Consider the following 15,929-nt stretch of genomic DNA (forward strand, 5'->3'; position numbering starts at 1 on the left):
GCTATGTGCTTTGTCGGTAGAGAAAGAAAATGGCGTCGTATAATGAAGACTATACACATACTTCTGGGCAAGACCGAAGAATAATGAACTTCGATCGATCATTTATTTCATCTGGTTGAGATCATCTGTCACACATTCAAACATTTAGTTCTCTTCATTAGCTTTAATAATACTAATAACAGTTAATTTATATCAAATACAGAAGGGAATAAAATATCACGCTTCTTGGTTTGATCGAGGTATTTATATACAAAATGGAGAAAAAAAATAAAATATTGTGTGCCAAACTAGAACTTAGATCAAACATGAAAATACAAATGCCCAAAATAAGTAAAATATTGGTACTTAATATAAAAATTGAGCAATACTTTTTAAGTATTATTATAGAAATTGTTCGTTAAAAGTTCTCGTTCTATAGAAATCAAGGTGATAAAGATGATGCTAATTTATATCCTTATCTAATTCCAATCAAATATAAACTACTGTGTTAATTTGTTAAGTATCAATTTAAAGCAAAAACGATAAAAACATATAGGTACGATATGAAATTATTTGAAATCAAAGTAAAATAAAAATCGAACAAATACTATATTAAAATTAATGAAGCAAGTTGTATAAGAATACAGAACCATCATTCATTTAAGATATCAATGTGAATAATGACAAACGGAGCAGTCATGATAAAAGAAAAAATCAAAACTTTGACTGAAATTGCGCTGAACCGCTAAAAGTTTTCTTCCAATGCCCATATTCTAAATTTTACCCTTTTGTTTATTATAAACCAATTGGAATTGTTATAATAATACCTAAACTATTTGAAATCATTTCAATTCTTTCATTGTTCGGTCATGGCAAGAGAAGGCTGGAAAGAAGGATTGGGGTTCGTTATAGCTCACTATCCAAATTATTTATAGATTTTAGTTATCAATATTCGATTTACATATTTCATGGGTAGTTTGTCTGACATCCCTACATATGCATAACGGTACACATGAAGTTTTTTGTTTGTTTGTTACGTGACATAATCCAATGATATGCCATGCACATGCGCAGAAGGATTCATTAACGAAACACACATTCCTCTTTCGTAATCAACATGGCGTCCACATGACGTTTTCAACTTCCGTTTCAACAGTGTCCGTCGGCAATGGGTCCTATATGACAATGCCACATTTCAACAGTGTACAATTAGTTATAACTCGAATATTTCCCGCCATTTGGCGAGGATAATCATAGACGACTAGTGAGGCTGTCTGTACATGCTAGTCTTTAAAGTTTAAGCGCATCCAGATTGGAAGACTGAGATGACTAGTTGCTTTTTTTTTTTTGGCGCTCCTCATGTTCTACTTCTCAAATTCGTAAGTCGTCGTCTGCTCGGTTATATACTACGATACATCTTTTCCAAGGAAGTGAACATGTTTCCATGGCGACAAACAAGTTCATCGGCAGTTTTTATCAGACTGTAAGACAGCGTTAGTAGCGCTTACTATGGAAATGACACACTTTCCAGAATCTTCCTCCTCAGCATCGTAGGCCTGATTTACATTTGCATTCTCTTCCTTCTTTCTCTCTTCATCATTGCTTGATTTAGTCACGTGGTCCGTGTCCTTGATATCTTCTTCGTGTGTCGATCTTCGTCTCTCTGTGATCTCCAGGTAGAAGCTGTCACAGAAGACCACAACACTGGCCAGTACGAATGACCCTCCACACATTAAAAAAGACATGTCGTAGTTACTGGTAAGGTCGCGAATGAGACCTAAAATGTTGTAAAGAAGAATTGAAAATGAAACTATATAAACCATTACTACATAGTCATAGCCATAGTAAAATAGAATAATAATAATGATGATGATAAGAATGGTTATTTGTTGACAGAAGATGTCACTACAATTATATATCTATTAATTGGATATTGAACTATACTATTATATTGAAGTAGAAATATAGACTTGACCAAAGGAAAATTGAAGCTTGTTAAAATGAAAGTACGACTTTCCTCTTGCTACAGTTGTCGTAGTTACGTTTGAAGACTTCTAAAGTAAAACAACTGCGGTTGTTGGTGTATAGCTCTTTGCTGACGTCATTCTATAGACTGTAATTGCTATCTCAAGCAAAACGAAGGGGATCAAATGGAAAATGGAAGAAATGTACGGCATCGGAGACATTTCTGTATTTCTTGAAACTCAACTGCGATATAAACCTCATTTGTGACATTTAAATTTGTGACATAAAAGATGGTAAAATCATCTCGTAATGATTATAAATATCGTGACGTCACTTACCCATGAAGAAGACACCGAAGAGTACACCGACCCCTTCCGATAGTAGGACCACGCCGATACTCGAAGAGACTTTATCCGCGGGTACACAAAGGCGAGCACAGTATACAGCCATGGAGTAAGATAGCCCCGAAAACAGTCCGAACCAGACAGCAATGGCAATCAGCATGGAATAAGTACTAACGAACGGATTAGCAAAACTGAATAAAGAACAAAAGAGGTTAGCGATCCCGTAAAGGAATCGTGGTGACAAGATTTTAAAATCTACGACAAATCCAGAGGCCACCCGGCCGATGATACTGCCAACACCAATCGCAGAAGTTAGATACGACGCTTGAAGTTTGGGGATATTGTTATCGTAAACAACTTTCGACTGAAAGAATACGAGTCCGGAGTAATAGCTGTAACCGACAAGAGCGTTAGCGATGCAGATAATCAAAAACCTGGGATGTTGCACTAATAGTTTTAGTCCTAGATTATCAGTGACTGAATGCACCGGAGCCGATATTAACTTTTCAAAGAGAGTCTCTCGATAAACAACGACGCCACTCTCAAGGGTAACTGAGCAACGTTGACGTCTCTCGCTTGTCGTGACTTTCTTGGTGTTTTCTCTTTGCTTTATAAGAAACAGTTCTTTTGGTGTTGGTCTTACGAGCACACCACAGACACTGGTCATCACCATGAAGGCACCAGTCACTTGCAAAGCTCCTCTCCAACCGACTTTGTTGCAAAAAAACTGAATCAGTGGCGGCAAAGCTACGATGCCCATTCCTACCCCAGCAGACGACACCCCATTAGCCAATCCGAGCCATCTGTGAAAGTTGTAACCAATCGACGTCCACCCTGGTTGTAAGCATAAGCCGAGACTAATCCCTGAAAGAAATAATATAAAATTACTTACTTTTAGACAGTGTTAGTTTACTTCAGCGATATATTGGTAAATCAAGAGGTTACCAATAACCTGAAGCCAATTAAAACAACCGAGTAGGCAACGTGCTTATATAGGTAACCGTTTGTGTTAGATTTGAAATCATCAGTGCGCCAGTGGAGAATCCAGTACACTTCGTTCCCCTTTCCTCTACACAATGAGACGCCGATGAACGATATCCCCATGGATTTCTTACCCCAATTGCTTGCCCCCCCCCCCAACAAGCCCGCCCAAATGAGATGACAGAAAGAACAAAACAATGTTATCACTACGCCAAATGAAAATATTATTGGCGTAGATGTTTATATTGTCGATCACATTCTTCTATCATTAGCACTGACACCAACTGAATATATTGCAAGTCGACACGAGGAATACCTCTAAATCTAAATAACTTGCAGTTACTACTACAAACTCACTGATACCCCGGGATACCCCTCCTCCCCTCCTTGTGACATAGTTGTTTATGTTTATGTTTTGATATAAACTATAGATGTAAATAAAAGATTCACATTTGTTTTGACATATTTCTCAATGATTTTGGGCATACCTGCAATACAGTTCGTTATGTATAACTGCCACATATCTGAGGTAAATGAACCAGCTGCTACGGATGCCGCGAATAGCAAGCCCGCTATGATAATGACTTTCTGGCAGGCGAGACGAGTAGCGAGGGCTCCTGCCAACAAGGCTGTGTGAAAACGAGAGAAACATTATTGGCTCAACTTATCATTTAAAAGAATCTGAAAGGTTGTACTCTTTGGGAGTATATCCCATTGACAGAGGTGTCAATTCCAAGGGAATGGTTGGGTCCGGGAAGGTGGGGGGGATGAGGGAGGAGGGAAGAGTAAGTTAGACTCGTATATATTCCCAAATTTGTGGTCTTTTTGTGGTTTAGTTATCATGTATGTATGCCACTACGTAAGGTAGTCTGTGAGACTAACACGTTTCGCTTATGAGATGAAGAAGGTCGTGTGCCCATTTTTTTTTCCACAAAGAGTCATTATCTCTGATCTAAATTACCAACTGCAAATGTTATGGTATTGCAATTGCATGATTCCGTGTTCCGTTGACAAGTCTTTTTAATGACCAGCAATTGGGCAACCCCCCCCCCTCCCACCCCTTCCACCAGAATATGAATATGCTTCCAAAACTTTCGATTTCAAAGAAACAGCTGCGTAACAAACCACAAAGTATAAATTATTTTCTAAACCGGAAAATATTCGGCACAGTTCCAAGAAGCTGTAACTCCCGTTCATTGTTTGAATGTCACGTGACATAAAATCCCTATAGTGATAGTAAATGACCTGTGCTACATGATCATGCTGGGCCTGACATACTATCATATACTCAATATGAACGACCTTGTAGCTTCATTACTTTCGTTTTCATGCTGATTTTATGGAAATATCAAAACATCGAAATGACTTTATAGTCACATGTCTTAAAATATTTTTTTCCACATAATAAATTAAATTACAACCTGGGTCAGTTCATATATGCTAACAATTTGACATGTGAATAATAACGTATTGATGACGAAATCATTATTTATGAAAGTATTAATCTTCGTATGTGTAGCAACGTATTTACAAAATAATTATTATTCATATATTCATATCAACTTTTGATTCAGCATATTTTAGACAATGAAGTTTAGCATTTTATTTCGTTTTTTAGTAGTCGTACTTTTATTACTTCTTCTGGTTAAATTTTATCGATTGGAAACTTCCTCATCAGGAAAATAAGAATTATACAAAATTTACTATAATTCTAACGTGATGTTTTCAGCAAAAATGTTAAAAATGTCGTTTTGCTTCCAAATATTAACTTTTTATTATATCTATTTAGCCCAACTATACGTTGTAGACGTGCTAATGTTTCTCACAAAACCTTACGTAAAACCAAGTTATTAACATCAAAATGCAAATATGAGGAATTAAATAAAGGCCTTGCCTTTGTAAAACTTAAGAAACCCAATTTTCATGAGAACATAACATATAGGCAAGTGTATACATTGTAACCATTCTACCTATTTCTGAAAACTCCACAGCCACTCCGCTATTCCATTCACCCACCCCGCATTATCCTACTTCACCCCACCCATGCACTGGCATGCAGGCCCATCACACCCCACGCCATATACCCGGGTCACTTTATTCGTCCTATATGATGGGTCGTTATGAGTTGGCTATCAGATGGAGTCTTTAGGTCTAGACAAATAAGAAATGAGATTTTCAACCTACTAGAACCGTTTTAAATGTATTTGAGAGAAGTATATTTCTCCTTTAAAATGGGCAGGGCATCTCTATTCAACCATTTTCCTTACATCAATTGTTACCATTCCCTGGGCCTACTGCAACCGCCACCCCACCTCACCCATGCCTTCCATATACAGATCGATTTGTAACATTTCTTCACAAGCAAAGATACCTACAGCACATCCCTGTTATTTCCCTTTCAGTGGTTTAACGGGTATACTGTTGTGTACTCACCTCCTACAGATGTAAAGAAGCCAATAATTACACCGACCCAACCCACGTCTTTGGCATTGGCCCCAAAGTTCTCTTGCCATTCCACAAAAAATACACCAATTCCTTTCATATAACCTGAAAAATAATAATAAACAAACAAAATCTCATTTTCATCATAAAAAAAGAGAGATTACGCAAGGGATTAATCCCTTAATCACCAGTAAAACAATGCCAACTGCGACATGAAGGATAGGGTCAAGGGTTAACCTTGGCAGCTGAGTCGGTGTGAGCCAATAGATTAATTTTTAACCACCATATTTTGTCCAAGTTGAGCTCGAACCCGAGCTTGTTTAAATCCTCTTTTTTTGGGTTGTAAACAACCCAAATACACGAACAAGTAAATTCCAACTGCGACATGTAGGATAAGGTCAAAGGTTAACGTTGACAGCTGAGTCGGTGTGAGCCAATAAATGTGCTTGGCTTAAGGGTCAAAGTTTAACTGTCACGAGATCTGAATAACAAAGCAATATTATTTCTTCCAAGGTTGTTGAGAAAAGATTGCCAAATTTATAACAAAAAGGGCAAAAGTCAGAATTTAAAAGGGGGAGAAATTTTAGAAGGCGTTAAAGATGAATTATTGATCCCAAAGTGACAGTTGTATATTTGTAAAATAGTTTTTCATTAAGTTTGTAGCACGTGCGAAACCTTTTTTACTCTACGTGAAATTCAATCGAGTTATATTTCGTCAAACCGAGTCCAACCAAAGAGTTAAGATATTATGTTTCACCTGGTTTACTAACTACATTTGTCACTTCCAAGGTGTGGCTGGTACCTATACCTGTCTCTCCCGAATTCATTTGACTTAATAATTCAAATAAATAATTAACTGAAGGTTATTCCTGTTTAGTACAATTTGATGTTATTTCACTATTTTTTCCGGTGTAGCAAATATTTATAATAAAGTAAACTACCATTGTACTTGATTTTTTAAATGAAATTTCTGAAAACAAATGAATTAACACAGAGGGGGAAATGATTAAGCGGCTTGTCATGTGATGGTATACGATTTGTGGCTCCTTTTAGCTCCATATTTAGGATGGTATTATCCAGCGTTACAACTGCTATCCTGGCGCAATATCACTGTACAACAATGTTAACATACATATACCAATCATACAATGTAAGAAGAAACCGTTCAGCGTTTGTATACACTATAAAACCGCCCTCTAAATTTCGCATTCGCAACCTTCAATTGCAGGTAACACAATAAACAACATTGGAGTTTCCTCTTAAACTCTCATGTTTTGGGGAGAAAAGTAATGAAACCATTCAATCTATGGATCTCGTCACGGATCTATATAAGAAGATTTTCAGAATTTTTTGGTGATATTTATAGGACACTTTCTCATCTGATACGTTCGGAACTGTCAATGCCGCTGCGGGTAATGTACTCACTCAGGTGGAGTTCAAAGGTGAGGTGAGCAAGTTCTTACTCCCAGGGCTGATTGAGGCAGGGGCGTGGATTGTTATTGGAAGGGTTAGAGGCAAAAGAAGGACTTAAAAATGTGTTTAATATAGCCATTATTGAAAAGTGCCAGGATGACAAATTATTGAGGATTTATTCAAACTCATTTTGGTGAAACAAACTAGAATGGTATCTTGGTGTGATTTTCCTAAATATGCGAACCAACCTCAGAAACGAAGAACGAAGAACATATGGGGCTATACCAGGGAGTTGTCATGGACCAACTCCCTGGCTATACAAAGAACCAATCTGCCTTTTGTCATTTTGAATTTAACCCTTCCGCTCTATACCGGCACCCACCCCGTCCTCATATACCCACCTCGTTCCATAATCTACCAAATACAGCAATAAACGTGGTTAATGGTTGAAAACATACCATCTCCTCCGAGTCAACATCTCCCCATGAACCCCCCCCCCCCCTCCCTCTCCACATCCCGACTCCAACAAACACACATAGGGAAAACGTTCAAATAAGTGGAGCAACTCCAATGTTACTTAATGTGAGAGCACATTACACGCACATGCTGAAATATAAAACAAAAGAATGTGTTACCTGCAAGTAGCATGGCATTAGTAAATGCGGCGGCAAGAACTACCCAGGCCCATCCTTTATCGGACGCCGTTGGTATCTCTCCTGGTTCCTTCATATTGGAATATCACGTGGTTTCGTGCTGCAAAATTCAATGGTACGTATAAGACTGACCTCAAAGGACTACACATGAGAACTGACAGATTAAAATGATAATTCCTAGACACTTGAAGAATCAAAGCGCGCTTTATCAAATAATGCTAACCTGACCACGCGGTGATGGAAAGTGACCGAACCCTTCGATGTCTAAACCAGAACGGATCACTGAAACTACTGCTTAGCAACTAACGATTAATACAATAAATAATAATAATAATTATAACACAAATATGGTGCTCATTATTGCACGTAAACATACATTCAATGGCACCTTACAAAATCACAACCCTGGTCATTGGTAACTTGATACACCTACACACCAAAGTGTGCACAATTCAATCAATCTCTCCTGGGGCACCACAGTGCACCACAACCACGTGTCCCCCGGGGGACTTCCCATAGGGTGCAGCCACAAACCGGCGTACGCAACTATATTTACAAGTTACCTCGCAGGTTCCCATTTATACACCTGGGTGAAGAGAGGCAATGGAGATAAAGCGCCTTGCCCAAGGACACAACGCAATGATCTGGCCAGGGCTCGAACCTGTAATCCTTAGATCACATATACGCAAGGGGGCTGGGACGGCTTGCATTGATACTACGCCTCCACCAGTGGCGTAACCAGGGGGTTTGCAGGGGGCGAAAGTCCCCGCTCTCAAAAGTTTCGCCCTCCCCCCCTGCTGCCCCAAATGAAATATGATAATACAATATAACTGAATAATTAGATATGGCGATACCCTATTTTAAACAATATTGCCCCACTTGTCAATCTCTTCGACCCGCTCTGAAGCCCCTCTAATTAAGAAGTCATGTTACGCCTATCAATGGACCATGCATAGACCATCGGTCTCGCGGAACATCGGTCTCGCGGACCATATGTTAGCGGAAATTCGGTCTCGCGGACCTTCGGTCTCTCGGACCTTCGGTCTCGTGGAATTCCCCCCCCCCCACCCCAGAGGAATCTCATGTGTTGTACATTATAAATTCATTAGAATAAATTAAACAATGTGAAGTTTATGCTCCTATCTATACGCTCAAGCCTAAGGCCTTATTATGGCCAGAATGAAATCTTTCGTAAGGGGGGGGGGCTGAGGGGGGTGAGGGGGATTTGACCAACGGGTAACCTATTGAGGACCATTGTCAACACTATACACACGACTGTATAGCTTTGATGATCACATTAGGTTGAGTATCATATAGAACTCTGTGATCTGGTAAAAATCTTGCAAACTGGCAAGAAAAGACGGGTTGAAATAGATTTAAAATGTTTCTTTAATCTGAGAAGCGTCTTATAAGCTATAAAATCAAAAAAGATTTAGGTGAGATAGTGAACGAGAGTTTCTTCATATTTCATATAGTTTACTTTTGAAGTTCATCAACAGATTGTTTGCATGGGAAAACACAGAGAAACCTGGTAGTATGGCACGGTGCCAAATTTGGTCCTGAAGTCATATCTTTCCATTGGTCAAAAGGTTACCCCCCTGTAGAGACAGGTGAGATATTCAATACACTTGACAGTGAATGGTTCCAGGAATTGATTTAATCAGAAACTATTTTCTGAAGAAAGAATTTTTGCAGCAAGAAAAACGTGACAGTTGTATCTCGGTTATTGAACCCATGGGTGTAGCTGGCATACATAATTATATGCTTAAACGTAAAAGTCCATTCTACACGATGGCTTTACCATACAGTACCGACTATGGCATCAAATAAACTATAAACAACAACAACAACTTGGGGGGGGGGGGGTGGGTGAGGTTGAAACCGCTTAACAACTGACCCATCCAGCCCCTTAGTAAGTGTTGATCCCTCCATATCAATCCGTATAGATTACATAAACATACCCGAGGTCGGAGTTAAAGAGCCAACTAGGGAGGGATTTCTAAAGGGGAGGAATTTCTAAGTATTGAGGATTCTCATCATTGTGGGCGCAAGGGGTTTTATCCAACTTTTGTGGTTACTTTTTGTCATGTATGGAAATATTTCAAAGGAAAGAGGTTTTCTTAAAAAATATGATACAAAAATTTAATAAAAGAAGTTGGGATTCTGCACCATTGGTAGACCCAACCTAGCCTAAACTGTAGCCATCTTAGTAGGTTGGAACACAAGATAGAGACATGGAAATTTGTGATGATTATTAAGAAATTAAAAGAAAATGAATTATTGTGTATAGGATGTGCATAACAGTGCTATCGTGGACATTTAATAATACTGGACTAAGTCATCATCAATTCTCAACTCCAAACTGGGAGATTATATACGTATAAGGGGCCTATATACGTGATCTTGGTGAGTCACATTCATATATTGGACACATCCCTATGTTCCGACGTCTCTATGTTCCGCGGTCGTCTCTATGTTCCGACAAAAAGAAAAAATTCGGAGCATTTTTTTTCATCCCAAAATTTGGTTGTACCAAGAAAACTAGATTCACATTACGCAAGCTTTTAGTAGCGATCCTTGTGTAACCCCCTCAACCCATTCATCATGTTTTAAGTACGGTATGAACACATCATAGTAAATAATTATCCTTTGAGAATTGTTGGTTGAAATAAAGTTGAATTAATTAAATAGCAGTTCACCCACGACCATATTCAGCTATACATCGGTATACAAATCAAGGAACGATTACAGGTCTTGTCATTGCAGCTCTCCTCTCCAATCTCGCTCAAACGCCGAAACACTCCTCAAAAAGTCTTTTACCGGTGACATCCCTATGTTCCGATGTTTCTATGTTCCGACGTCTCTATGTTCCGACGTCTCTATGACAATTTTTTTTCGGGGAATAATTTTTTTGGACCCATTTTTTTTTTGGGGGGGGGGGACTCAATTTTGGTCCGAAAAATTTTGGTCCGAAAAAATTTGGTCCGAAAACTTGTTGGTCCAAAAAAAATTGAGAAAAAAACCATTTTAGTCCGAAAAAATGTTGGTCCGAAAAATTTGGGTCCGAAAAATTGGGTCCGGAAAAATGTTGGTCAAAAAAAATTATAAGTCCAAAAATTATTTCGTATTGTCGGAACATAGAGACGTCGGAACATAGAGACGTCGGAACATAGAGATGTTACCCTTTTACCAGGCAATTGGAGATTACTTGATTGATAATACCAAGAAATACGAAGCCTTACCTCTATCAGCACTTTCAAATCAGCGTTAAAGACGTTTTATTTCAAACAAAACTATGGTTAAGTGTATTCAATTGTATTCTGTTTGTTTTGTTAAGCGCATTAACCCCTGGGATTTTGCGCTATATAAGCACCGGTAATAATAATAATAATAATAATTGTACTTCAAAGTGTTTCGTAAAAGCATGTCGCTACTCACGTGGTAGAACCACACATGCATGGCATTGGTGTTTCGTGCACATGCGCCCGCAAGCAACTCAAAGGTTCAAAGGGGCCATGCAACAGTAAGCTAACTGTTGACCGAATATAATACACCATATCATACTTTAGTGAAATCCTTAATCCCGCAACACTCCCATTGCTTACCTCAAGCACCCCGCTCACCACCTCGTTATCACCACCAACTTGCTTTTTTTTTCATCCTCTCCAACCCCTCCACCTTCCCTACTCCCCCTGCCTGCCTCCTATTTTGACGAGAAAATGAGAAAACATGAACTAACGTTTTATTTGAATGAAATATATTCTCACCTGATATAACGACTAAACAGTATCTCTTCTATCCAATGCTTTTGTCTTATGGTCTATACCGTCTGCAAAATGCGAAATCCTTACCAAATATCGTGTTGCAGTACCATCGCGCCGGCTTTCACTAGAGCATAGAGACTGGGTGTACCGGTGAAGGATGTGCGAAACAAACCTTCAAACTTAAATTTATATATATATCTGTTTTATCTTAACTTCATTTACAATTTCATATTAAATTCCAGTCATATTTCACTATGCATGCAGCTTCATAACCTCTTATCACCTTAGAGTTGGCACGTGGTGCGCCTCGAGCCTGTTGTTGACGCTTATGGTGGTTATATACTATTTTTCCATTGGCTAATCCAAAGGACAACTTATGACATTTTTGTTTTGTAACTTTAACTTCCAATCACGTGCCAATTCAACAAATACTAAATTATTTAAATATCATCCCTAGGGGTGGTTCTTTGCCCAAAGGTGACGCCATAACTACGAGCGATACCCTCGATGCGGTCCTCGCTGACTCACCTACGGATCGTATTGCACATCCGCCAATCTCGAAACTTTTACTTCCGCGTAGCAACGCCGGTAAAACAGTGAAAAGCACACTCTTCGATACCGGCCGTTTGAATGGCATGATCACGGAATGGGTTCTGTATGGGTCGTGATATATATCCATGGACTTTATAATGTGTTATTCTGCGACTTCATGTTATTACTGGATCTTACATTTCGCAAGGGTTTGGTTGGTCACTTTTGACATGACTTTTTTCTCGAAATATGAATATGCATAAGCGAAGTCATAGGTCAGTAAAATATATGTCAAAATTATCACTTGTCTGGTATAGTGTTCACGTATGTTGTTAGTTGTCTTAATTTGTTATTGTCATGTTACAAATAGATTGTAAATCACGTGAGCAGTCTGTCATTGTGTCATGGGAAAACTTTCCGCTCTTCCTTTACGGACAAATTTCGTTTACCATTAGGATAAATAGGCCTAACGTACATCAACACTATACATTACATAGCATATGCTGGAAACCATGTATCTTGATTAAACCAAAAAGCCTGAAGGCCTCGTGATTCCTTGTCTTATAAGTCTATATATGGAAACACCTGAATGGTAGAGCAAACTAATTAAGAAAATGTGTCCGAAAGACAAGTACCAGAACATCAGAAAAGAGTTCCAGATAACTTGACAATTGCAAAGGTATTACTCTTCGTTGCTGGAGTTATCATGTTTACAAAGTTGTCAGTTGACCTCAAATGACCATTCACGTCCACCGAAAACATTATTGGTGCATCCATGTTTTACATATGGAGTTCATCCAAAGGCTACTCTGTGAACGTGTTTACAATGTTTTCAGACTGTGACCTCTGTTGACCACAAACGACCTTTGTTCTTAAGTTATCGTGTGTACAAGCCAAGGCGTAACACACATACTCCCACGCACACTTGCACACCACCACCATCGACGTGACATAGCGCAGGTTCATGTTGCCTCTGGCAAGGAATGAACAACTTTAACTTTAATGACGGTTCGAATCCCTAACAATTGTTACAGTGTATGTTTTCAACATGTCTGTAGACGTTTCTGACTTCATCCATGTTCACGCTTGAGGAAAACAATGCGCCATTTCTCCAGTCTACATAAACCACTAAGTCAATGACAATCAACATCGGGATTCGCTGAAACAGAGGGGTCGGTAGCCTGGTAGTCCCCATGGAATATTATGTCACCGGATCCTTTTGTTGTACTCTCAGTTTTTCTTAAATATAGTATTAAAATACAAATACACTTTTCTTTATTCCCTTTATTTCCGGGACTCCTGATTGAACCCGGGCACCAGCCCCTCCACACCTACACCCTCCACCCCTCCCCTGTCCCTGGTCCCGTCCTGACACGTGTATTTGGTGCAACCAGGACGATGACGAGGGGAGGGATGGAGGGAGGGAGGTAGGGATGGAGGGAGGTAGGGATGGAGGGAGGCAGGGATGGAGGGAGGAAGGCAGGGAGGGGAAGTCACATGTGGTTGGGCAAAAAACATGGAGCCCATTTGCTCTTCAGAATCAAAGGTTAGAATCCATTGTGGATATTTCGTCGGTGTGTAAGACTAGGAAGCTGTTTCATTTCCATTGTAAGACACTTATAGTTCTCATTGTACAAACATGTAATCACAACAAGTTAAACACCGTACTGAGTATTTCGCAAGGTCAACTATTGGAATTTCTTCAATTCTCCAGCCAAATTTTCATCCCTTCTAACTGGTATGCTGGAACCTTTCGCAAAATAAGTTCCTAATTCAATTTATATGTTTACGTATTAACCGCGTCACCTCTTGTAAGGCAGAGAGAAATCATGCCAAAAATACACGAAGGGTATTACATCGTACGAGTCAAGTTGTCACCAATACCGAACTAAATAAGGGTAGGCCAACGAAAATATTTGATAGTAAAAGACTGTTGGAGGATCAAAGGTGATAGGTCAATTACAACCTTATAGGCTCATTTCCAAAAAGGTCAACTTCAAATTTTATTGATAAAGAAAATAACTTGTTTTTTCGGGTTTTCTCAGAAGTTTCAGTAGTTAAAGTTATATATATAGTGAACTCAAAAAACTCAAATGGAAAGGAAAAAGAGTGTATTTTCCTTCACAGGAAAAAAAGTGACAGAAAAAAATTGGTGTCATATTACGTATATTTTTCGATCAGTTTTTGAATGAAGATCATCTGTTCAGTGGAACTTGACCTAAGTTTTCCCCTATGTAAAAGTAATCTCCGCTATTTCAACATTTGAAAAATTTCCTTGAAAAAGTCACTATTGCTTCTGGAAGCACTTGTTTGCCTCGCTCTATTATTTTTCATCGATATTAAAATCCTGTCACAAAGAATTTTTTTAGCGTCTTTCATTTCAAGTATGAAGGGACAACAATTACCAACTTTAAAGTATTTGTTACTTGAATCTTTAGTTTCCTTCATTTGTTATAAGCCTACATGGAAGTGTCTTAGCGACATATTTGATAATTCAAACTCAAGTGTGCCCTATAAGCGCGCATAATTATGGAACAGGCATGGGGAGTATAAAGAGATTTTCAAAGGTGGAGGTGGGGGGGGGGCATAGGCAGATCCAGGATTTTATAAAGGGTAGGGTGTGTACCCTGAAATTGAGGGGTATGGGGGTTGGGGAACTCCCCCACAGCCAGAAAATCACAAGTTTAGTCGTCATAAACGGGACATAGGATGCACCAATAAGTATACTTTCGAATTTTATGTAAGGTTAAAAATGGAGCGTTCAACCCCCCCCCCCCCCCCTAGTTGGGTTAGAGACGTATGAGTAAGCCCATAGTAAAGTAACACATGTAGAATATCAAACGGTTCGAAAAAGTATGCAGCTTCCCCTGTCGTGTAACGTCAGTTTCATAAACCTAGTTTTATTTTGTGAAAGTACTCGTAAAATACTCGTCCTGAGCAAGTTGCAAGTACTTTAAATCGAGTATGAGAATCCAAGGATTTCGTACAATACATCCGGGCCGGTAGCCACGGGGGTGGGGGATTGCCTTAGAATTTTTCTTACGCCCCCTATCCCCATTTTGTAAACATTTTCGGTTTCAGTAATGGACCCCTGTGATGGATCCATGCAAATGTCCCCCTCAACAAAAATTCGGCACCTCCAAGTCTGTCTGTCCAAATTTGACAAGCTGGCTATGCGGGCCCGAATACATCTGTACTACGCGTACAAGTTTGTATCTGGTTTTGGGCACAAACACGCAGAATGTGTTTGTTTGAAGTTTTCAGTCGCTCTCTCGTTGGAAATGGGCCAACATCTTTACTCTTAATACTAAAAAAATTTCATATCATGTACTTATCGTGCTCGTATGCACGTATGCATTAGCCCAGTTACAACCGATGATGGTTTCACTACAATGAGTTTCTCGGCTGAAAATGTTTTTTTGTGGATTTTACCATTCAATAACAAAATCACATTACAATCGTTGACTTGAATATGAGAAGAAATTGCTCGGTTAGCGAAGTAAAAACATTAAATCTCTTCTTTTCATTATTATTACATAGACCTTGCAAAAAGGCTACAATTTTTAAAATTTTCACTAAACCGAACTGGTATCCGTCTCCGGGAAATTCGCCTGAAAGAAGGGAGAAGGTGGACAGTGGACACAACGTTGAAATAAGTCGTATCTTTTTTGTTACTATAAAATGGGTCTTCGTGGACACGCATTTAAAAAGAAAAAGTTAATACATCGAAAGTTTGAGATCATCTATAGGTCTACCCAGAAAATGTTGCCACCATATCATAAAAGTCCGGTAGTGTCCTGTCTATTGGCGCTGATAAGCTTTAACATTTCCAGAGTTGATCTGATGTAGGATGGGAG

General features: G+C 39.0%; 1 protein-coding gene across 1 annotated transcript; it reads right to left on the bottom strand.

The window, feature by feature from the left end:
- Positions 1 to 61: 61 nt before the first annotated feature.
- On the bottom strand, positions 62 to 11,731 carry LOC139975247 (monocarboxylate transporter 2-like). The gene is made up of 6 exons (XM_071982992.1): positions 11,545 to 11,731; positions 7,760 to 7,877; positions 5,703 to 5,816; positions 3,758 to 3,898; positions 2,283 to 3,152; positions 62 to 1,756 (listed from the first exon to the last, which is right to left on the bottom strand). Exons 2-6 carry the CDS (start codon positions 7,851 to 7,853, stop codon positions 1,440 to 1,442), a joined length of 1,536 nt encoding a protein of 511 aa, XP_071839093.1. The 5' UTR covers positions 7,854 to 7,877; positions 11,545 to 11,731; the 3' UTR covers positions 62 to 1,439.
- Between the last annotated feature and the right edge of the window lie 4,198 nt (positions 11,732 to 15,929).

Source organism: Apostichopus japonicus, chromosome 10 (assembly GCF_037975245.1).
Source record: "Apostichopus japonicus isolate 1M-3 chromosome 10, ASM3797524v1, whole genome shotgun sequence".
Lineage (NCBI taxonomy): Eukaryota > Metazoa > Echinodermata > Holothuroidea > Aspidochirotida > Stichopodidae > Apostichopus > Apostichopus japonicus.